General features: G+C 43.7%; 1 protein-coding gene across 32 annotated transcripts in view; it reads left to right on the top strand.

Annotated features, from left to right (window-relative positions):
- SUDS3 (SDS3 homolog, SIN3A corepressor complex component) overlaps positions 1-24,682 on the top strand; it is a 423,529-nt gene that overhangs the window by 23,469 nt on the left and 375,378 nt on the right. For 28 of the 32 annotated variants that reach the window (XR_014825538.1, XR_014825530.1, XR_014825529.1 and 25 more), the window contains exons 11-12: positions 5,134-5,218; positions 8,883-8,968. Coding sequence is in view for 3 of the 32 variants with exons in the window: in XM_021071893.2 (XP_020927552.1) it covers positions 5,134-5,218; positions 8,883-8,968 (171 nt within the window). In the remaining 29 variants the exon portion in view is untranslated. Of the gene's footprint in view, positions 1-5,133; positions 5,219-8,882; positions 10,533-13,134; positions 18,136-24,682 lie in introns of those variants that run through there. The other 4 variants (XR_014825542.1, XR_014825540.1, XM_021071895.2 and 1 more) reach the window with 4 other exon arrangements.

The raw sequence follows: 24,682 nt of genomic DNA, 5'->3' as shown, positions 1-24,682 counted from the left end.
CAGTGAATGCAGAAATCTTTAAAATAAGGTATCTGGGAACATTTTACTTTCAGTGACTTTAAAGATGCTTATTCTGTTGTTAAATGTTGAGACTACTGTTTTTTTCTGTGTTCTGTGTGTTTCTCTGGCCTCAGCTGTCAGAGTTCATGATTCATCAGTTGAAAGGCAGGTCCCTCCCTTCCCCCTAGGTTTGGAAGGTGTTTATGGGAGTCCAGGCTGGTGCCTCCCGTTGTTGCAGATCTGACCGCCCACTTCCCACCAGGCTCTTGATGTTTGACTTCTGTGTCCTTATCAGCTTGGAGGCTTTCGTTCCTCCTTTTTCAGCAGGCATGGTCTGTGGCCGAGGGGTCAGCCGAATTGCTTTCTGCTCTTCCCAGTGATGTGGAGTATTTTGGTGCAACGTTATTTCTGGCAAAACATGTTTCATTGAGTTTTAAACGACTTCAGCAAAATGAGTGTGTTTCAGGCTTCCCACCTTGGCCTGAATGCTTATCAAGCTGCATTTCATTTTGAAAGATAAGCATCTTCCTTCGTCTTGATTTTATACTGCTTTTAAGAAAGACGTTTTATGTGCTGCCTTAAGTGTTCCTCACATTTTAATTTGGACTGATGACCCTCCTTAGAAAATACTGTGAAAGTACCTGAGATTTTAAAATAACTCACTGATAGTGCCAGTGGACTGCCTTTTCTCTCCTCGCTTTAACCTAGGGCTGCTAGAATGAATCCAGTGAGGTTACTCACTTGGTCTGGGGATTTAACACTCCAGCCTTTGCCTGACACAGGAGACCATTAGCCCCTAACAGTGGTTTCCATCTAGAATGGGACTTTTGGAGGTCTTGTAGTTGGAACACAGTATTCATTTTTTTTTGGGGGGGGGGATGAAACATTAATATCAGGATTCCCAGTAGGATACAAAATTAAATTAATTCAACCCCTTCCCTGCTCTACTTTTTGACCCACCTTCCAAAGAAATTGCTTTTTTCCATAATAGTGGTGGTTCTAGTTCACTGGCTTTAATAGTAGAGGTAAAGCTTTAAGAACTTAATTTTAGGGATTCCCAGGTCAGAATTTCCATTAGTAATAAAGTCAATTTGACATTTGGGGCTTGTTCTCTGAGGCTGTTTAAAGTATTTTTTCCAACAGAGATGACTTGTAGCTTTTAAAACGGGTTAATTAGCAAAAGGTGATGATATACATTTTTACTAATTTAGTGCTATTAGAACTGCTTTTTTTTTTAACATGTTTAATATCTAAACATATTTTGAATTCCCCCCTTTTTATTAATAGGAGAAATTGCCAAGTAAATTTGTGTGGTAAGGTTGTCCTATACTTTTTGGTTTCATCTTTAAAGCCCCCCCCAACAAGCGCTTTAATTTTTTTTCCTTGGGATGTACTTTAATTTTTGAGGGCTTGTTTTTCTGTTGTTGTTTTTCCAGAGAATTTGTATTGTTAAATAGATTTGATATCCGGAGATGATGGTTCCCAAAGACAATGTTGTGGTGTGTGAGAATCCCCTGGAGGTCCCAGAGCCTCTGGTTTGGGAAACATGATGGCTAGCTCTCCTGTGCAGCATGTGGTGAGCAATGGTGGACATTCAAACCACCATCATTTGGTGATCCCAGAGTAGGCAGCTTTGGGAGGTGGCCAGATGTTTAAGTCCCAGACCACTTTCCAGGGGTAATAGAGCGGGTTGCACTGTTTCCTCCTGCTGTTTACTTGAAAGCCAGCCAGGTGTCTTGGGGTTTGAGTACTGGGCACATCTGGAGGAAGTTGCAGTCTCTGGAGAGTTGTTTGAATCTAATCATCTCCCAGAGTTGACTTTAACAGACATTGAGACATTAATTTTTTTTTTTTTTTTCTTTTTTTGTCTTTTTAGGGCCGCACCCACAGCACATCGAGGTTCCCAGGCTAGGGGTCAAATAGGAGCTGTAGCCACCTGCCTGTGCCACAGCCACAGCAAAGCAGGATCTGAGCCTGCGTCTGTGACCTACACCACAACTCACGGCATCACCGGATCCTTAACCCACTGAGTGAGGCCAGGGATCGAACCCGAGTCTTCATGGATACTAGTCTGGTTCGTTAACCACTGAGACACGACAGGAACTCCTGAGACATTAATTTAAAAAAAAAATTTTTTTTAATAGTTATTTCCCAAATACAATTTTTTTTTCTACTGTACAGCATGGTGACCCAGTTACACATATATGTATACATTTCTTTTTCTCACATTACGTGTTCATAAGACATTAATTTTTGACATTTCTTCGTGACCTTTCTTTGTTACTTAGGTTATTTTCCAGTACCATGGCTGATAAGAAAACATTGTTTACTTTTTAATATAAGTAATTCTTGTTTATTCTAGAACGATATGTAATAAAAGGAATAACATTCTTAGTTTACATTATATATGTATGTATACCCACACATATATATGTATGTGTGTGTATATATATGTATATACACCACATGTGTATGTGGTGCAGGTGTGATCCCTGGCCCTGGAACTTCCACATGCTGTGGGCATGGCCAAAAATATATATATATATATATATATTTTATATAAAAAGCAGTGACCCAGGCCACAGCAGTGACAACACTGGATCCTTAACCCACTGAGCCACCAGGGAACTCCCCACATTTTATATTTTTATACAGTTTTAGCATATAAATTTATCAAGTTTTTTCTGTGTATGCATATGATACCCATGTAACATGCATTATATTGTCTTACGTGCACAGGGACATAATGGACATAGTTTTTTTCTTGACTTAGCAGTATATTGAGCTCATTTCCACACTAGTAATATACTTCTATACCATACCTATAAAACTGAATATTTTCTTCTTCTGTGTTTTTATTCTAACCTTTTTTCAAGACATTGCCATTTGCATCGGATGGTTGTTTTAGATGTGGAGAGAAACTCAGGTTTGAGTTTGCTATGAACTAATTCAGCCTTCCTTCATACTGTACAGTTCAGACCTTGTGCTGTTACTTATTTAGCATAATGAAGGTCCCCTGACCCAATTTACCGACTAATCCCTGACCAAAAGCAACTTTAAAGCTAAGTCTAAACCCGTCTCACTGTTTTAATTGAATTTATGATTTGATTTCTTTTAATGGTGTTCTCAGGAAGTAAATTGACTCAGAAACCTGAGTTTCCAGCTCCTAAGTAGGAGGTTAAAGAGTGCTCAGAACCTGGACTGGAAAGTGCTCATTGTGGGAATGAAGTACATCCTTTACTGTGGTATCCAGCAGTGGATTATGTCATTATACCAACAAAGCAATCTGTCTTCTTCCTAGCAGTGCTTTGCTGAGAGGTGTATTTTGGTCAGAGTTACATGAGTTAGTGGGTCTGTTAGGCCAACTCTGGGCAGTCAGAATGATCCAAAGGTTATGTTCTTGACTGAATTGGGGCTGGCCCAGGCCAAGGCTGCCAGCAGTAGCTCAGCTGATGTTTCCAACTCTTGTCACCCAGCAGCTGCTCCTTCCTCCTGTGGCAGTTGTTACTGACTTATTTGGGCTTTGGCCCTGGCTTCCTTACTTTCATCCTTGGCCTTGTCCTTGAACTCCTGAAAGAAGATGAAGCTGGTCCTGTATTAGTGGCTGTGAGACTAGAGGCAGGGGCTGAAAGGGGACAGTCTGCCTTGTCTACTCCATTCAGAGCAGCTCTGCCGACTAACTAGGCCAAATTAGATGTCCTTTAATGCAAATCTGGACACTCAGAATGTCACCTAGTTAGTACCTTGCCAGGTGTGATTATTTAATATTTGTCACTGCCGCTGTATTTGAAACTCCTGACAGCAGGGACCTTGTGGCTTGTTCACTGTCTATCTCCAGCCCCCTGCATGGTCAGTTGGACACAGCAAGTGGCTGATGAGTATTTGTTGAGTGAGGAATCAAAGTAAGAGCTGAATTTGGCCTGCCTTCTTGTTGATGGCTTATGTGGACAAGGCAAATAAGTACCAGAACTACAAGCCCGTCTATTCATTTTGTCCACCCAACCTTCTTCAGTGTTTTGGAGTGAAGGCAGAAAGGGGGAACAGACATTTTATTTGAAAATTTATAATTGACTTTTTTGAACTGGATCATATAGTCCAAAAATAAATACAGGAGTTCCCATCGTGGCTTACTTAGCAGAAATGAATCTGACTGGTATCCATGAGGATGCAAGTTCGATCCCTGGCCTGGCTTGGTGGGTTAAGGATCTGGTGTTGCTGTGAGCTGTAGTGTAGGTCACAGATGCAGCTTGGATCTGGCGTTGGTGTCGCTGTGGCGTAGGCCACCGGCTACAGCTCTTATTGGACCCCTAGCCTGGGAACCTCCATGTGCCGTGGATGTGGCCCTAAGAAGGCGAAAAAAAAAAAGTAAATACAGAGTTTTTCAGCCCTTTCCTTGGCCCTTTCTCCCCTCTACAGTGAGTAGGACCAAGAATGGAGGTTTTAGAAGAAGATTAGGAGGTTATCAAATCTAATGCAGTGATGGGAGCCACAAATTAAAACTGAAATCCGTACTGTTATTCCTGGATAATTTTTTTGTGTGTGTGTCTTTTTAGGGTCACACCCATGGCATATGGAAATTCCCAGGCTAGGGGTTGAGTCGGAGCTATAGCTGCTGGCCTACGCCACAGCAGCAACAACAGATTTGAGCAGAGTCTGCAACCTACACTGAAGTTCACGGCAATGCCAAGGATCGAACTCACTTCCTTATGGATACTAGTCAAGAGTTTGTTACCCCTCTTGGATGAATGGGAACTCCCTCTCCTGGATAAATTAAGGCTCTTTTATTTATATTTTTTTTCGTTGTGGTGTTTTTTTTTTTCCTTCTTCCTTGCTTTTCTTCTTTGTTCCTTTCTTAAATTTGTGCCTTTAGCAATATTATATACTTAAAATTTATTCAGAGGGTAGGCTTTATGTAAAATATTCTTACTGCAAAAGAAAAAAAAAGTCACATAATAAAGAAGGTGGGAGAAAACTTTGGGAGGAGATGGATATATTCTGGCCCTGATGATGGTGATGGTTTCACAGGCATGTACCTATCCCCAAACTCATTGAGTTGTGTATGTTAATACGTAATGCTTTTTACATGTCAGTTATAACTCAATAAAAAATAAAACTGTATCTTGTTTCTGGCAGGTACCACAAGAGTCAAGCCATCTATCTAGAGTCAAAGGACAACCAGAAACTGAGCTGTGTGATCAGTTCTGTTGGAGCCAATGAGGTAAGGATTGAACTCCCTCACCATTTAGGAAAGCAAAATGGGACAGTTCTGCCACCAGGTGCCACCAAGAAAGTACAGTGGTATCACAGTGTTAAATGTAGGTTGGATTCTAAAGTCAGTACTTGGAAGTAAACAGTGCACACAGGCACAGCCATCCTTGAAAAAGCCCTTACTGTGCATCACCACAGTATATGCAGGTTTGTTTTCCTTGTGGTTTTGTGAACATCCCTTAGAGTAATTGAGTTGGGCATCACTGAGATGGACTGGATAGACTGCAGGAGAGAACACAAAGCAAGTCAGTGTAATGTCAGCACATTGACATCCTGCTACTTTTTAAGGTAACTGTCTACTGAGGCTGGGACTTGCCTGTGGAGCAAACTCCATCTTTGTTATTTCTCTCAAGCTTTTATGTATACTAATAAATTGGTTTCCTGCTGTGAGGATTTAATGAGACACCTGGCACAGGGTTTGGCACACAGTAAGTGCCCAGTAAATAGGTGCTGACCTGCTCAGACCCACACTACTCTCCATCTGCTATCTCTCTAATAGACTGTCCTATTGTACTTCTGAACAACGAGCTACCAGTCTCGTGCCCTTAGGGACTGGACTCCTCCAGGCACTTCTGTATGATGGGTCTGAAGGTTAGGCTCAGGGATGATATGACTCACCTGAGAGTTCTCCACTGGCCCTTCATTAGAAGGATGTTAGCTGTGTGTAACAGGTATTGCTAGTGTTAGTTTAAAAAATAGTTTAAAACTTTAATATGGTTTGGCTTGATCTTTTATCAGTCCACAAATGTCTGCAAAGAAATTGATTTTTATGTGTCTAGTCTCTGTAGCTTATTCGTGCCAGTGCACAGTAAATCTAATGAAGCTGGATTATGAAATAACTTAAGCCTGTTCTATTCTCCCAGCTTCCTGAATTGAAAATGCCCTCAAATGTGACTAGTTTGCAAAATGATTGTTTACTTAGAAGTTAGGGAGCGGCTTCCAGAAAAATGAATGTCATTTTTCTCTGAGTTTGGGATCTGTGCATCACCCCAAGCCAAGTCAAAGCAGAACTGGGGATCTCAGAGACTTTGTGTATGCTTTGCAAAGTAGGCTTTGTGATTTCACAGCAGAGCGCTTGTGCCTGGCTGTGCTGGTCACTGTACAAAGTACATGGAGTTCCTTAGTACCTGAACCTAACTTCAGAACCCCTGTGTTGTTCTCTGTGACACCTCAGGATTTTAAAGGAAAATACAAATGCAAGTTAGATTTTTTTCTTTCTGTTGAAGATTGTCATCCTTTGACATAATAGAGTATCACTGAGTTCTGACAAGGAGAACAGTGATACTGAGACATGTCTTCTGTAGAGGAGAAGCCTCAGTGTGTGGCATGCATGCCACTCTGGTAACAAACAGGGAGACAGTTTTCTCCTCTTGGGAGTATTCCAGCTCATTTTCCAGGTCAAATCTTAAGTGACATCGAAGCTACTTGGCCTCTGCATGACTTGACTCTGGGCTTATTTGGTGTGTGGGTCTGGGTGTGCTGCTGGTGACTGCCTATTCAGCCCTCCTTGGGATCAGTTTTCAGTTTAAAGTTGTTTTGCAAGGTCCTTTAGAGGCTCAGCTTCATGTGCGATCCTTATTTTTATTTTATTTATTTATTTTTTTGTCTTTTTGCCTTTTCTAGGGCCACTCCCGTGGCATATGGAGATTCCCAGGCTAGGGGTCTAATCAGAGCTGTAGCCACTGGCTTATGCCAGAGCCACAACAATGTGGGATCCGCGCCGCATCTGCGACCTACACCACAGCTCATGGCAATGCCAGATCCTTAACCCACTGAGCAAGGCCAGGGATCGAACCTGTACTGCAACCTCATGGTTCCTAGTCAGATTCGTTAACCACTGCGCCATGACGGGAACTCCAACGATCCTTATTTTTAAACCAGTGTATTTGACTTTAAAGTCTATCTGTTGTTAAATAATCACAGTAAGGAATCTGAGATGAAACTGAAAATAGCTTTTTTTTTTCTGAATAAGCTTTTTATTTAAAAACTGAGTGGGGGAGGGGGAGATATATCTGTTGACTTGTACTTGAATATGTGGCTGAGATGCAGATCTTTAAAAGACATAGGTTTCTGTCTCCATCTAATTTCACGTTAATTACATGCTGAGAGAGAGAGAGGAGAGCCGCGTGCCCTGGTTTAGTCAGGAAAAGCAGGGGGCCGGGATTCCCATCAGACAAGTTGACTCAGCCTTGCTCTTCTATGAAATGGGGGTGACAGCACTTCATGGGGTTGTTCTGAAGATAAGCTCAGCCTGGTCTGGTGCCCAGTCATCCCTCCCACAGGTGGGTCAAGTGACTGAGGCCACTGCTCTGCTTCTCATCCCTGGTGGCAGGAATGCCAAGTCCTGAGTGCTCTTGGCTCTGGCAGGTCCCTTGCTGGAGGAGTTCGTCCTCACCTCTATAGAGGAATACTCCTGCTCTATAAGATGCCAGGCAGCAAATCCCATCCATGGGAGCATGTTGTGGTCAGGAGGGAAGGACTTTTTTTTTTTTTGTCTTTTGTCTTTTGTTGTTGTTGTTGCTATTTCTTGGGCCGCTCCCGCGGCATATGGAGATTCCCAGGCTAGGGGTTGAATCGGAGCTGTAGCCACCGGCCTACGCCAGAGCCACAGCAACGCGGGGTCCGAGCCGCCTCTGCAACCTACACCACAGCTCACGGCAACGCCGGATCGTTAACCCACTGAGCAAGGGCAAGGACCGAACCCGCAACCTCATGGTTCCTAGTCAGATTCGTTAACCACTGCGCCACGACGGGAACTCCGGGAAGGACTCTTGTAGGCTGATTTGGCCTTCTCAGGATCCTTATTGGGCCTTAGCTCACTCAGGGGCATTTTCTTGTTGTTGTTGTTAATCTTTTTTTTTTCCTTATGACCATTAGCCTCAACTCCCAGGAAACCAGAATGTTGAAAGGCTAGAATAGGGAAGTTCCTTGGGGCATGGAAAATATTTCCAAATTTAATTGAAAGTTTATGTTCATGAATATATGTGTCTTTTTTTTTTTTTTTTTTTTTTCTTTTGTCTTTTTGCCATTTCTTGGGCTGCTCCCGCGGCATATGGAATTTCCCAGGCTAGGGGTCCAATCAGAGCTGTAGCCGCCAGCCTATGCCAGAGCCATAGCAACGTGGGATCCGAGCCGCGTCTGCAACCTACACCACAGCTCACGGCAACGCCGGATCGTTAACCCACAGAGCAAGGGCAGGGACCGAACCCGCAACCTCATGGTTCCTAGTCAGATTCGTTAACCACTGCACCATGACGGGATCTCCAGAATATATGTGTCTTGAATGTTGGTCATGCCGTAATCGAACCAAATCAAAAAGGTTCCTCAAGGTGAAGGCAAAAATGGAACTCTAGGTTACTGTGCTTTCCATTTTCTTGCCCAAAGGTCTAAGGGTGATGGCTGGGAGAAAGGCCAAGGGCTAATGGCTGCTTTCTGCAGTAGAGGCTGCCTTTAGGACGCCGGAGGTCAAGGAGGTCTCTGGAGGCCTCACGAGTTGACAGGAAGAGGTTGCCAGTTGTCTGCCCCCACCTAATTCATGCCAGTATCTCAGTGCTCTGGAAAGTTTTCCCCTCAGCAATGGCCTCTCTCATCTCGTTCCTTTTCCTTCTCTGCAGATCTGGGTGAGGAAGACAAGTGACAGCACCAAGATGAGGATTTACTTGGGCCAGCTTCAGCGAGGGCTCTTTGTGATCCGCCGGAGGTCAGCGGCTTGACTTTCTACAGTGTTCTTCCCTTGACCCCTTTTCTGGAGTGGTTTTTGGCTTTGTTTTGTTTTCTTCTTCATAGAAAGTTTTTAACTTGGGAAATGCTCCTCGGCCTTGGAAAGTGAACACTGTTGTGGATTCCGAGAGGCACTTTTGTGGCCGGCCACTCCCTGCCTTTGTGTTATTCTTCCCCTGCCTCGATACTTTTCAGTCATCAGTTGGCATGAGACTATTTTGTCAGGAGTATTGGGAGCTTGCTTTACTTACTCCTTTGTTGTTTGATTATACTTTGTCTTATTTTTTTTTTTAAGCCTCCTTTGAGTCTTTTTAAAGCCTCCTTTGAGTTTGAAGAGACAACGCTATTAGTTACCTGTAGGTCTTTTTACCATGAACAGGCACAGGAAGTGATACACTCTACAGTGCATTTTTGAGTTTTGAATCTGATTAGCGGATCACATAGCTACCTGCCTTGTCAAGCTCAATTCACTGTTTCCTCAGAAGCTTGGGGCAGAGGTCCCAGCAGAGGGAGATTAATTCTCCTGGCTCTAAGCCTTCTTGGAGAAATAAATACCTTGTGTAACATCTGGCGTATGCCATCCATTCCACTGGCTGAAAGACAAACATTTGCCTGGGAGACGATGCGCATAGCAGTATATGGGGTTGGGGGAAGGGGCCATTTCTTATTCATAAAGTGCTGAAGGTGCTACATTTTAAATGTTGTTCAATGCAGGTGGTATATTCAGGCACATTTGCTGTACCTCAAACTGGAACAGGAAGTGGTCATTTCAGTTCTCACCTGTAATTCACTCCTTTCTCCCGTTCCCAAGTAGGTGAAGTGGTCCCTGCTGCTGCTTGGCTGATGGCCTGGGTTGTCTGTTGTAGGTGGGGAGGTGAGGTTGATAATTCCATCATTGGTGGTCCATGGACTCTCACTCATAGCTCCCATTGACTCTTGTCGCTGATGCCATTGTTGCCTTTGGTCATCCAGACCTGTGGAACCTTGTTCTGGGCGCTCCCAGCCTCCCAGGAGATGTGGCCTAGGCTGGAGGTAGAGGAGCCGTGACTCCCTGCACTTTCCCTAATGAATCCTGATGAAACAGCCTGCACCTTCCCTGCCCCCTTTCCCTCCTTTGGATAATTGGAGAAATGACTCATTGGGTGATGGGGTTTTGTTTTTGTTTTTGTTTCTTACATATCGCAGTTGCCACCTTAAGATTTTTAAAGTATTTGGGGTTAGGGCAGGTGTTAGCATCTCCACGGGCAATCAGTAAAGTAGTTCTTCCATGTCTTAGTTAATATTTGTAAATAATTCCCTTGGTCTCAAGTGATTCTCTTCCTGTTGTCTCTGGATGTACATACCCTGAAGCCAGTTGGGGAGCTGTGATGGCAAGTGAATCACCTCCAGTGTTCTGGCTTCCACAGAGACCAACTTTCCTGACTCAGAGTAGACTTGTACAGATATGTTTTAGTTTTAATTTATAATCTAATTTTTCTTGCATTTTTTTCCCTGGTATTGGAATCTCATTTAGAAAACAGGATAAATGATGCTGTTTATCAAAAGCTTCCTGGGTGTTCTGTGTTTCTTTGTCTCCCAGCCCCCCATTATTATACTCTCTATGGAGTGAACCAGATCTGCAATTAGCTGGAGCTTCACGTTTTTTTTGTTTTTGTTTTTGTTTTTTTCCCGCTTTTTAGAGGCATATGGAGGTTCCCAGGCTAGGGGTCCAATCGGAGCTAAATCTGTCAGCCTGAGCCGTAGCAACAGGGGATCCGAACCGTGTCTGCTACCTACACCACAGCTCACAGCAATGCCAGATCCTTAACCCACTCAACAGGGCCAGGAATCGAACCCACAGACTCATGGTTACTAGTTGGATTGTTTCCGCTGCGCCACAATGGGAACTCCTGGAGCTTTGCTTTTTGTTTCTTCCTGGTGGCCTTGGCTTTAAGGGAGGATCTCTCTTGATTGAATTGTCACCGTGGTTTGCGACAGTTCTCCCAACCTCATTGTCTCCTAGTACCCTGTCATGGAAATTTGTTTAGATATATTTGTGTGGCCATTAAAAGTGGGGTGTTTTTTTTGTTTGTTTTTGTTTTTGTTGTAATGATTGTCTTGTCTTCCTAGCACTGTACCAGAAGTTTGTTTTTTGGGGGGAAGAACCGTATTGATAACCATTTGACAGCATCAAAGCAGCAGCAAGTTGTCTTGTTCTCTCGCCTTGCCTTGTGTTGGTTCCTTTGTGCTTTTGCGAAGTAACTATTGAAGACTGGATACTTTCACCTTTTCTGTAAATGTGAGGGTGTTTGAGGCCACGCTTCAGCATGCTCTCGGCCACATCACTACCTTCTGCTCCTCAGTATCTTCACAACCCTTACAAATCATGATCTTGTGAAAAAGGGGGGAACTGTGAGGTGCACCTGAGACACAGCATGGTAAATTCTATTCCTGATCCCAGAAGATTTACTTTTTAGTCCCTTTAGAGCTGAAAAATCAGCAGTTCAACCCCTCAGATAGGCCCCTTGTGGTGAGCAGGGGTGGAAGAGCCACCCTTGTTAGGAGGTGGGGGTGCTTTTGTGATGGGCAAAACTGAACCAGGGAGGGAAAAAACAGTTTGAGTTTCCTAGAGTAAGAGGGTCCTGGCTTCTTATTCCAGGAGGTCTTTATTTCTCTTTAGACCCCAGGCATCAGATGAATTCCCAAATCCCAACTGTTTCTGCAAGTGATACTTTGATAAAGTTTGGTTCAGACAATTTTGATCAAGAACCTGTTTTGATTCCGTTTAAGAAGCTGTGTGTGTGTCACTTGATCAAGAGCCTATATGTGTGTTTGGTCAAGGTGTTGTCCTCAAGAATTGCAAACAGTGTTTGCTATGGATGTGTTCTAATGTTTCTTTTACCTCCATTTGGGGGTTTTTGTGTGCCTCCCCCAGCTCCCCTCTCTAAGCCAGTGTCCTCTTGAGCAGTTTCCAGATTTCGGGCAGCCATACCAAAGCCAGGATGTTTTCATTCATTTGGATACCAGTATTTATGGGAGTCTAACTACCTGACTTAGTTTCAAACAAACAAACAAACAAAAACACAACTTTTAACTGGAGTCAGTGTAAGATCCCAGCGGATCTGCAAATCAAGCTAGTCATATTTGTATGAGACCCTGTTTTCAGGATTGGGTGACTTTTCTAAGAGAAATATAGGGGGTGGGTAGGGTTGGTTGCGTTTTTCTTTTTTTTTCAACCTAACTTGGGAGTTCTGTTTTCTACAATGTTTTTAGTTTTGTTTTTCTATTTACATTTCCTTTTAGCCTGAATTTTTACTAAATTTCCTCCCAATCTAGAAAACTTGTTTCTAACCTGGGAATTTGAAATCTCAGTACTTGAAGTTACACTGTTTTTTTTCCAGAAGAATTTAAACCACTTTAATATCAGAACATGGGGGAAATGTATTGCAGCCATTTCAAGCAGTTGGTGGGCTTTTTATACAATAACATCATTAACTGGTACATAAAGTGTTCTGAAAGGTGAATGTAAACTGTAAAAAGTAGAGGTTTTTTTTTTTTTTTTAATAACAATAAACTTTCAAAGAGAAAACCAGCATGTAGTCTGTGTTATATCCATTGACTTGATAAATGATTGAAACTTATTTTAGGTTTTCCCTGCAGTGATTGTGGGGGGAGGAAGTTGGGGAAGAGGGAGGGTCTACTAGACCTGCGCTTGTTGTGAGACACGGAGCGGAGCAAAGTCAGGGTCTGACTTTCGGGTTTGTAAAGAGCAATCTAGGGGTGTCGACCCTTAAATGTAGTCTACTGTCTCCTGGTTAGAGAGGATAAGAATCTTATTAAAAATTATAGGAAAGGCTTTAAGGTAAAATGGCCTTCGTTTGTATTCTAGAGCAGTACTTGCCAGTCCCATTGAAACTGGTTATTTCTCCAGCTCCTACGGGTTATTTCTACAGCTGCTGGGGGGTAAAATGATGAGGCTACTGGCTGCCACTGGTGACTGGCCTCTTGTGCTTGTAACCCATTTGTGCTTGTCACGTCCATTGGGAAGGGTTGTTTTATGCTTTGAATAAGGAGGGGGGCGGTCGCAATGTGAATAGTTTTTTATTGTTAACATAATGTTCATACAGAAAAGTGCACAGATCTTAATTGTAGAAGTTGTTTTCTCAGTGTGAATACATGCACGTAACCAGCATCTAGACTAAGAAGTAGCATCACCAGCATCCACGTAACCAGCATCCAGACCAAGAGACATCACCAGCATCCATGCATCCGGACCAAGAGAGAGCTTCGCCAGCGTGCATATAGCCAGCATCCAGACCAAGACACAGTTACCTGTGTCCACGTTGTCAGCATCTAGACCAAGAAGTAGCATCACCAGCATCCATGTAACCTGCATCCAGACCAAGAGACAGCATCACCAGTGTCCACATCCATGAGCTCCATAGGCTTTCCTCCAGTTATCACTCCTTGCTAGAGTAACTGCTAGACTGACAAGTTTTCTGTTTCAATCACCTTAGCCTTCAAACTCTCGAGCTCTGTGGGTCCTTTCATGGTTGTTCTAGACGAGCCAAGTCCCTGGTATAAACCAAGGGACTGCTGACCAGACATGCCAGAGCCTACCGCAAAGGATGTGGTTACGTGTGAGAGGCTGGAAAACAGACTCAGGTCAACTACATCATCCTACTGTTTCTTACCAGGGCAGATGGGACTTGTCCTTGATGTTAATAGCTGCCTTTTATTGGGTTCTTTTTATATGTCAGGCACTAGACTAAAACCTTCATAGGAGTCATTTTCTTACTTAATCCTGGTGGACATTTGTGGAAGTACTAATCACTTCCAAACTTCAGGCTGATTTAATATCATCAAGGCTTAATTCTCCCATGAAACCCAGAGCTCTGCCCTTGCCTGGTCCTAGTAAGTGCTCCATGAATGTTAGTTGTCAAATAGTGTGAAATGACAGGCAGAGAGAGGCAGATTGGTTATTAACGAAGGCTCCAGTTCCCTCACCTGCGTTATTTCATTGAAGCTTTGTAACAACCCCGGAGAAGATGTACTGTGGTTCCCACCAGTTTTCAGAGGAGGAAACAGACTCTGTTAGTCACAGGAGATGGTTCCATAAGGTCTCCAAGGTCACTCACTGAGTGGTTGAGTCCAGATCTTTCTGATTCTGAGCTTTCCCAGCTACTACCCTTCTCTGTCCTTTACCAACCCCTTCCGTTCAAGTCACATTCAACATTTTCTCCTTTCTCTTTCAGTACTTCCCTGGGCGTTGGCAGTCTGTCTGCTCTCACCTCTTGTATACACCCACAGAGCACCTGTTAGAGGTAAAAACACTATTATTTGGTAGGACCCTTCCCCTTGCTGAATAACTCTCGGTTTCTCCCTGTAGAAACCCAGAGTTGAGACAGTTAAGTTCTTGGCCAAGAGGTTGCTTTCATTGAAAGGGCGTGAGTATGACAGTTCTACAAAGGAAGGATCTGTTTAGAAGGTAAAGAGTAATTGATCTTGATGGAGCCCACTTTATCTAATCAGCGGCATGAGAGACTTCGGAAGAAAACACGTCTTTGTTTTTGCAGCGCACTTTCTTTCTGCTTCTCCTGTCGTCTGAGTGAGGAGCAGGGTAGGAGCCATTGGACTGGTTTCTGAAGACATAGATGGGGAGCTGAATGTCCTGCATCTTGCTGCCCTCTGGATGTCGGTGGACCTTTCCACATTGTGTCCTGTAGCGTCACCAGCTGGGAGAGCACATAGCTAGCTGTGGCCTGCTGCCAACCACCTGCTCAGCTCCAGCCAGCAACCTGTGTAACCATGAAACCTGGGGTTTGCAGTCTTTGGACAGAAGCAGGAGTGCAACCAATTTCAGGCCTCTGTCACTAGTGTTAGACTCCCCCCAGAGCTCTGTTTTTGGTAAGCACCTTCCCTGATTTTAAAAAGAAGGCACTAGAAGGAAAGAACTAGAAACGTAGGCATCAGCTCACTCTTTCTGGACGTAATAACAGCAAGAAATGTATTAGCTTTAGGAACTTTAGTGGTAATTGGAATAGATATTTTTGTGAAAACCTATGATTAGTAAGACAAAGATATCTACATGTGTAGGAGGACCCCTGGGGGAGTGAGGTAGATAAGATACCTCATAGGTACCTAGGTGTTTAATCCTTTTACCCATTTTCCCTAATCTGCATCTGCTCAATTCCCTGAAAGACAGAGGTCTATAAAATGGCAAAATTTGTTTTAGTGATAGGGGAAGATCAATAAGCAGAACTGTGAAGAGTCTGCCCCATTTTCAGGAGTTGGAGAGTCAGCAGCTGTGTTCTGGTTTTCTGTGGGCTAATGCTCAGGTCTGTGGGCGTCACCTCTCTGTGCCCATGGCATGGGGGAGGGAGGAGCAGGGATGAGGGCAGGCGCTATTCCAGAGCCAGCTAGGAGAGCAGCACTGGTAGGTGCCGAGGGTGGGAGTACAGCAGCCCATGGATACAGGCAAGCCCCTGCAGAGAATCAGGGATCGCTTATTTCACCGTCAAAAATGTGGTGTGTTGACTGAGACCAAGTGTGGCAGAGCAGGCTTTGCAATTAGTATTTGAATCCAGGCTTTGCTGCTTAACTAGCTGTGTGACCTTGGGCAGCTTAATCTCTCTGAACCTCAGTTCCCTCATCTATTAGATATAATATCCACCTCAGAGCATGGTTTTGAGGATTCCGATAGTAACATGTAAACTACTTACTTTATGCTAAGTATTTTACACATACTAGTTTACAGAGTCCTTATAATCCCACGAGGCAGGTGGTGGTATAATCCTCACTGTGCAGTCTAGCAGATGGAGAGACAGGTTAAGGAACTTGCCCAAGGTCACACAGCTAAGAGATAGTGAGCTGGGGTGCTGAGCCTAGGCAGTCTCTCCAGAGCCCCTGCTCTCACTCGCTGTCCTGTACTGTGAGGTATATGTAGCACAGGACTGGATACGGGCAGTGCCTACTCTGTGGAGACTGTCCCTTGCAATGTCATTGCTGCTGCCATCTGCCTGCTCCCTGTCCTTGAGTGTTAGTGTAAGTGGCACATCCTAGGATCCCAGAACGATTCCTGGTAACTAGTTCAGCACCAAGAGCCTGTGAAGATAATGCTAACCATCAGCTCCATGTGGGTTGTGAATACCCAGTGTGCTGGGTTGAGAAGGAACCTGAGCCCAAGTTTTGGGTAGAGTGGGAAGGAGCAGCCTAATCATTTATTTACTTTTGCCTACCGTGAGCAAGGGAGCCTATTTGTCCTCCCTAATTTAGCCTGACCCCATTCATTTTGAAGATGAAAACATCTCAGGCCCAGAGGTGATAGTGATTTGCCTAAGGTCATATGGCTAGCTCTGGGCAGTGTGTGATCAGACAATGGTTGGGACAATCTTTTGCATACCTACTTGTGTCAGACTCTTTGGGCAAGTGGGACAGCCTGCCTTGTGGCCTGGCTAATTGTTGTCTCACTGGGTTCATGTTTGCCTCGTAGAGGTGATGAGGGTCCTGGGTTTGTAATCCTGGTTTCGGCCACTCATTAACCTTGGGACATTTACTTAGCATCTGTGTGCTTCAGTATTAAGGCGTATGCATTCCTATGTGCCTGGGACTTTTTTGGGTTTAGCGCTGAAATCCTTGCATCCCAGAAACCTCCTCAGATCCTGGCAAACTGGGACAGCTGACACTCAGTTTCCTCCTCTATAAAATGGGGATGAGAATTGCTCCTTTTCCATGGAGCTGCTTTGAGGATTAACTGATTAATTTTGGGTAAAGCACTGAGAAGTAGTGTTTAGGACATAGTAAGTCCTCAGTATATGTTAGTTGTTTATTGTTGTGCTTGTTTTCATGATTTTGGGAGCAGAAGGGTCCCTGGCACAGAATGGGTTCCTGGAGAGCTCTATTGTCATCATCCCAGCCATCATGCCTTGATCATCTGGTCACCTGTAGCCAAGGGCTTGGGATATTTTCCTTCTACTTGAAGTAGTCAGTAATAATCCTGAGCCTGAGAATGTCATAGTCACTGTAGTCAATTCATATGACACTTGGGGAGCATCTGTTGCACATGACATAGTTTACTAGCCTGTTTTTGGGGATTCAGAGATAAAAGCGTAGTTGCTTCTGTCTGGGACAGTGGGAATGGGCAGCCACGGTTGTCAGTAATTCTAGTTTAATACTGTAATACGCATGGAGAAAGTGGGACTGAAATGTAGGTGAGAGAGAAAATAATAGCAGCTGACATTTATTGAGCAGATTGTTAAGGCTTCGTGTACATTATCATTTATTGTTTATGTAACCCTGTGAGGTTGTTATTGCATATCTGTATTTTTACAGATTGGGACATCGAGGTTTTGAGAGGTGAAGAAACTTGCCTCAAGTTCAGCCAACTCAATTCCAAAGCAGGTCTCACTGACCCAGAGTCTATATTTTTTCTTTTTTTTTTTTTTTTTTGTCTTTTTAGGGCCACACCCACAGCATATGGAGATTCCCAGGCTAGGGGTCTAATCCTAGCTGTAGCTGCTGGCGTACACCACAGCCATAGCCATGTCAAATCCGAGCCACACCTGTGACGTAAATCACAGCTCACGGCAATGCCGATCCTTAACCCACTGGGTGAGGCCAGAGACTGAACCCATAACCTCATGGTTCCCAGTCGGATTTGTTTCCGCTGTACCATGATGGGAACTCCCAGAGTCTACATTCTTACTAACCACAAATGCTTTATAATTTCTTCTGAACGAAAATAAAATTTGAGTTTGGTCTGAAAGCTAGGCAGGCCTCAAGCAGTATCTGTGGCTAGGAATGGGAAATGACATAGAAGAAATGGTTTGAGTGAAAGCATGGAGATGGGAGAGTCGGGGAGTGTTTAAAAAGTCAAAGAAGTGTGTGTTCAACAATAAATCTGGATGAATGAGCTTTGAACTTTAAAGCCAGTTTGCTCCCCAGTCCTGTATCTTTTTGTCCTTCCACACCTGGGGCTCCCCTTTCTTGCTTGTCTCCTGTTCTCCATCTGCCTGGTCCACCCTGTCCCCCCGCCTCCCCCTTTTATATCGCCAGTGCAGTGGCTCGTGGCAGTCCTGCGGTGACGCTTTCCAATTTCACACTTACATGCTCCTGAAAGTATTCGTAAACTAACTCATATGTAAAACCAATAAAGGGTAATGGCACACATTCCTGTTAGACAGTAATTTTATTTGACTCCCTTTCTTCTGCTTTGATCCCCCTTCCTCCTGCAAACATAGTGCTTTGATCTTACCAGAAGTGGAAGCTCTCAGGAATCGAGGTGTGGTGGAGCACTGTAAGCCTCAAGTAATGGGGATGATGGGGGCTTGTGTTGATTAAACACTTACTATGTGCTGAGGTGAGCACTAAGTACTTTTCTTACGTTGTCCTATTTAATTCACTCAACAGTCATGTGAGGTATGTCTTAATGGTTCCCTAATTTTATTTATTTATTTATTTATTTATTTATTTTGTCTGTTTAGGGCCACACGGAAGGCATATGGAGGTTCCCAGGCTAGGGGTTGAATCGGAGCTGTAGCTGCTGGCCTACGCCAGAGCCCACAGCAACAGGGGATCCGAGCCACGTCTGCAGCCTACTCCACAGCACGCGGCAATGCCAAATCCTTAACCCACTGAGCAAGGCCAGGGATTGAACCTGTGTCCTCCTGAATGCTAGTTATGTTCGTTTCCACTGAGGCACAAGAGGAACTGTGGTTCCCTGATTTTACAGATGAGGACATTGCAGCTCAGAGGAGAAAAGAGTGGTCACCTCTGCTCCCCATTCATGTTTCCTTTTCCCATTGGCTTCCCCTATGCTAACATAGACTGCCAAAGTGTAGAGAGTGATTAGATGTCATCTGAATCAAACCCCTCTGTTTTTAACACCTGGAAACATGCTGAGAAGGGGAGGGACTTGCCCAAGATCATATAGCTGATTAACAGTAGAGCAGGAGCTGCAGTCCAGGTCTTGCAGCTCTTAATCCAATGATAGAGAAAAATCCCAGTCTTGAGTCTGAAGGGCTCAAGACTTGGGTTTGAGTTTTAGCTCTGCTGCTTAGGGACTCTGTGACCTTAGGCAAGCCATGTAGCCTCTCTGGGCTGCAGTTTCCTCATCTAGAATATGGGAATCATATTCTATAGACCTTGGAAGTCTATTGTGAGGATTAAATGGAGTCTTGCAAGCAAAGCAGCCATAACAATGACCCTCTTGCTTGAAGCAATCCTTAAGTTGCCCTAGTGCAACACACATTGCTGATTCCCCATGTTAGGGACCATTGTTATTTCAGTTGATGTCTGCCCCACCTGCTTAGGTCCCATCATGACTTGAGGCTAAGTACCCCAGCCCAGGACAAGCCAGCAGAGACCACTAGCCATGGACCTTGACATTCAAGACAGGCAGGTGTCTAGGCCTCTCTTCTTCACCTTATTAATTCTGCACTAGAGAAGAGATGGAATGGCTGCCCCTCTGGCTGTATTGGGAAACCCAGTGGACTGTGAATCAGGGAGGAAAGGGCCTGAGTCTTTTGTTTGTTTTATTTTGTCTTTTTGCCTTTTCTAGGGCTGCTCCCACTGTGTATGGATGTTCCCAGGCTAGGGGTCCAACTGGAACTGTAGCCTCTGGCCCCCACCACAACCACAGCAACTTGGGATCCACGCCTTGTCTGCGACCTACACCACGGCTCACAGCAGTGCCGGATCCTTAATCCACTGAGCAAGGGCAGGGATCCAACCCACAACCTCATGGTTCCTAGTTGGATTCGTTAACCACTGCGCCACGACGGGAACTCCCGTTTTTTGTTTTTACCCCAGATTCCCAGGGACTCATATACTGTAGGCACACACTAAATGCTTATTCAGTGAACAGATGGTTGACTTTTGCTCAATTCTCATTGCAGCATTTTAATCTCTTTCTAAGATGAAAGTCATCCATGTTGTAGTTTACAAAATCAAAGGATTCTACAAAGTTGGTCACAAAATACAGTAGTTCCCTGTTTTCTCCATCTTTTCCCCTCCTAGAAATAACCATCTCATCTCTGATTATTTTGGTATTTAACTTCTGTCTCTCTGTGCTTGTTACTAATGCCAGATACTTCAATTCTAGGCATTCTGTATTAAATCCCCACTGTGGAAGCCATCCCTTACTCCCCTAATAGAGTTCTTTTATAATTTCAATTAGGTATTTACATTATTATGACTGTAAGTGCTGGTCACAGCTGAGTCGTGTTTTAAGCAATGGCGGCTCTTTCTTTCCCTGACACTGTTCCCCTCAGGAGTGAATAATTATCTTGCCTTTTTCTCATGTTTGTTGTTTGCTTGGTTTTCTGTGTTCCTTTATCAATTTGACCTCAAAGCCTTCACTGCATGTCTCATTTCCCCCTAAGACATTGAGCTGCACTGGATATTGCATCCATTATATCACCCTGAGAAAGCTTCCTCCCTGCCTGGGCACCTCTGACCTCCACCCAGGACTGGTTGCCCAACAGCCGGGCACACAGGTCTCTCTGGGTTCCCTCTCACTGTCTTCCTGGAACTCCCCTTTCCCTCTCTTTGAGTATGGATCTCTCATTTGTCTTTCCTCTTGTCTTCCTGTTTCTCTATTTCCTCCCTTGTTTGGGTGAAATGCATCTTGCGGTAACTTACCACACACGGGATTCAAAACTCTTTCATTTTGTTCTCTTACTTTCTTAGTGGTTTGGCTGGTATGGTTATGTTTTTCATCCCCAGAATTTAGGCCTATGCATTTCCAGAACTGAAAGCCTGCCAAGTATTTAGCACTTAACCATATTTCAACCAGCCCCTCCCTCCCTTAATCTCCATTTCTAGAGGTTCCTTGTGCTGCTAATTTATTATTTTAAGTTTCTCCATCGTCAGGTTTTAAAATTCAGGTGGATTTTTGTTTTGTTTTGTTTTTTTCAATGTACTTACGGCTTCTAAAACTTGGTTGTTTCCTCTCCAGTGTTTTCCATTCTGGAGGGTTTTTTCTTTTGCTTTTTAGGGCCACACCTGTGGCATGTGGCGGTTTCCAGGCGAGGGGTCGAATCGGAGCTATAGCTGCTGGCCTACGTCACAGCCACAGCAACGCAGGATCTGAGCTGTGTCTGTGACCACAGCTCACAACAATGCTGGAACCTTAACCCAGTAGTTAGGCCAGGGATCGAAACTGCAACCTCATTGGTTACTAGTTGGATTCGTTTCTGCTGCACCACAATGGGACCTCTGTTTTAGAGGGTTTAATTCTGTCTTAGAAACCATTTTCCTTCAAGATTTTTTTTTTTTCCCCTCTTTTTAGGGCTGCACTCATGGCATATGGAGGTTTCCAGAGGTCAAATCAGAGCTGCAGCTGCCGGCCTACACCACAGCCACAGCAACTCCAGATCCAGTGCTGTGACCTGTACCACAGCTCACGGCAACGCCAGATCCTTAACCCACTGAGTGAGGCCAGGGGTTGAGCCCCCATCCTCATGGATACTAGTAGGGTTTGTTAACTGTGGCGCCATGATGGGAACTCCTTCCTTCAAGATCTTGAAGGCACTGTTGATGTCTTTCTAGCTTCCAATGTTACCCTTGAGAAGTATGAAGACATTCTGATGACTAACTCTTTGATCTGACTTTTTTCCCCCAACTTCATCACGATATAATTGATATATAACATTGTGTACAAGTTGAAGGTGTAGGACATGATTTGATATATTTATATATTGTGATCTGATTACCAATAAGGCCAGTTAACATATTCATCACCTTAGTTACTGGTTGTGTGTGTGTGTGTGTGTGTGTGTGTGTGTGTGTGTGTGTGGCGAGAACTGTAAAGATCTATCTTAGCAACTTTCAAGCCTACAGTACAGTATTGTTAACCGTGATCACCATTCTGTTCATTATATTCTCAGACCTTATTTATTTTGTAATTGGAAGTTTGTACTACTGGCCACCTTCACCCATTTCCCGCTCCTCCTAGGCCTGACTTTGGCAACCATCAATGTTTCTATGAGTCCATTTTTCTTTAGATTCTATATGTAAGTGATATCATGGAATACTTATCTTAGACCTGTCTTGGCATAATGGCCTCAAGTTTCATTCATCTTGTTGCAAATGGTAGGATTTCCTTCTTTATGACTGAATAATATTCTATTTTGTATATATACCCTGTTTTCTTTATCCACTCATTTATCAATGAACACAGGTTTTTCCCATGTCTTGGCTATTGTAAATAATTCTTCAATGAACAGAAGGTGTAGATATCACTTGGAGATTTCATCTGCTTTGGTTAAAACTTGTCTTGCATTCAAGGATTCATGTTACTTGGATAGTAAGACTTCATTTAACCATCTTGAAATTTTCATTTCTTTCCTGCGTTTTTGGTTTTTTTTGTTTTGTTTTTTCTTTCTTTCTTTTTTTTTTTTTTTTGCTTTTCAGTGCTGCACCTGTGGCATATGGAAGCTCCTAGGCTCTGGGGTTGAATCAGAGCTACAGCTGCTGGCCTACAGCACAGCTCACAGTAACACCATATTGTTAATCCACTGAGCAAGGCCAGGGATCGAACCCACATCCTCATGGATGCTAGTCAGGTACATTAACCCCTGAGCCACAAAGGGAACTCCTCTTTCCTGTTTCTTTTTGTCTTTTTATTGTATGTTCTGGACAATTTCCTTAACTCTGTTTTCTTACCTTACCTTTCTATTGAGTTTAACTTTTGCTTTTTCATTAAAAACCCTATTTTTAAAAGCTATTTTTGTTCTCTGATTTTTTTATCACCTCTTTTTAAAATGCAGCTCCTGGTTCTAGAGTCTAATGCAGAGACCTTCAGTTTTATCTTCTTTAGAGGAGAAATCTCTGGTCTCTTGCCAGGTTGAGATCTTGGCTGTTTTGCTGCATGAAGTAGGGAAACAGATCTGGGGAACTGACAGCTTTTTGAAGTGAATTTCAACCAGTCCACTGCATTCAGCTTCATTTCTAGAGGCAGCTTCCTTTCTGATTAGGTGCTGCTAACATATGATCCTCCAGTTTCCACTTCTGTTTTAAGATTCTCCTGTGAGGTTTGTTGTTGTTTTTTCCTCTATATTCAGCTTCTGTCATTTGGCTTTTTCCTTGCCTGGTCTCCATTCTGGTGGATTTAAGCCCTCAAACAAACGAAAACACCTTGGTGGTTGTTTTAGTGAGATTTCATGGAAAAGAGAAAAAAGATAATGAGTGTTTAACCAACCCTCTTTACCTCAACCCTTCATGCCTTACTGCTTACCTCTCTCTGGGACCCTCTGTGACTCATTGAGCCTCTTGCTCATCATTGGCTTTCTCTCTGTCACAGTGGTTCTGAGGTCACACTCTATGAGTAACTGCAGTAGGAACATTAGCAGGTCATTTCCAAGTAATCAGTACATACGCACTTAGTGCAAAGCTGCTGGTTTGTGTCTCAAGACACGTCAATGGCCTGTAACTACAGACTTTGACTTTGGAACTGTGTGTCAAGATTTAAGAGGAGGAATTTACATACATGCACCTTGGAGGTTGAGTATATGTATATAACACAGTGCCTGTGGGTTTATATGCATATATGTGCACATACACACATCTCAAAAACCTACCTTTGGACTGTGGGTGAAACGAGATGCATGAAAAATGTTTAGCCTAAAGTATGTTTAAATATTCATAATGTCTTCAAAGCAAAGCTGTTGGGGAGACTAAGACACGTGGAACACAGCTATGATAATACAATGAGGCTTGAAAAGTCACAGTCTTGTGCGGAGCTGAGAATATTCAGAGTTGACCTAGCCCAGCTGCCTGCTGCCTGCTGTAATAAAAACTGTTTGGGATAAGTCGTGTTCATTATAGCAAGATCAGATTAATATCTAGAAAGTATGGTACCATCTTGCCAATTTGAAGATAATTATATTTTAGGTTATACAGCTTATTTGGGGTAACTGATTCCATTTATTTTTCTCCATATTCTTCCTTATGTGAAACAAGTTTTTTTACATTTATTTTTATTTTTATTTTGCTTTTTAGGGCCACACCCATGACATGTGGAAGTTCCCCAGCTAGGGGTTGAATCAAAGCTATAGCCACTGGCCTACACCACTGCCATAGTAACGTGGGATCTGAACTGCATCCGCAACTGACACCACAGCTCATGGCAACACCAGATCCCTCACCCACTGAGCAAAGCCAGGAATTGATCCTGCATCCTCATGGATCTTAGTTGGGTTTGTTACCATTGAGCTGCAAGATGGGAACTCCCTGTGTGATACAGTTTTAGAGACAGCAGTTATGTGGCACATGGATCAGTGCTCTCCCCCTTTGTACCTATGACAGACATTACTAATCAGTCACAGCCCTCATTCTCTCTAGGTCTGCATGTGAAGTGTCACAATCTTTTTCCATGCAGTGGTCATTGTGGCCACCAGCAGTTGATGGGGAGTGGAGTGGGGTGGTAGGCACACATGCCAGATGAAACATAAAAGCCATTTCTGGTTGCATCTTTTATCACCAGTCTCAGTTGAACATGCTCCAGTCCACATACTATATCCAGAACTGTATGGACACATTAGGGTAGAGTTTTGGCTTTTGTGGCCTAAAATCACTTCAGCAATCAATCCTGGTTTTTTTGTTTGTTTTGTCTTTTGAGGGCCACACCTCAGGTATATGCAAGACCCCAGGCTAGGGGTTGAATTGGAGCTGCAGCTGCCAGCCTGTGCCACAGCAACAACTGGATCCAAGCCGC

This window comes from Sus scrofa, chromosome 14 (genome assembly GCF_054392235.1).
Source record: "Sus scrofa isolate SSC_HxYL_T2T_F1_AM1 chromosome 14, Sscrofa_HxYL_maternal_Yorkshire_Landrace_v2.0, whole genome shotgun sequence".
Taxonomy (NCBI): Eukaryota; Metazoa; Chordata; class Mammalia; order Artiodactyla; family Suidae; genus Sus; species Sus scrofa.
The sequence above is the reverse complement of the archived record's forward strand: the minus strand, read 5'-3'. Positions and strand labels throughout refer to the sequence as shown.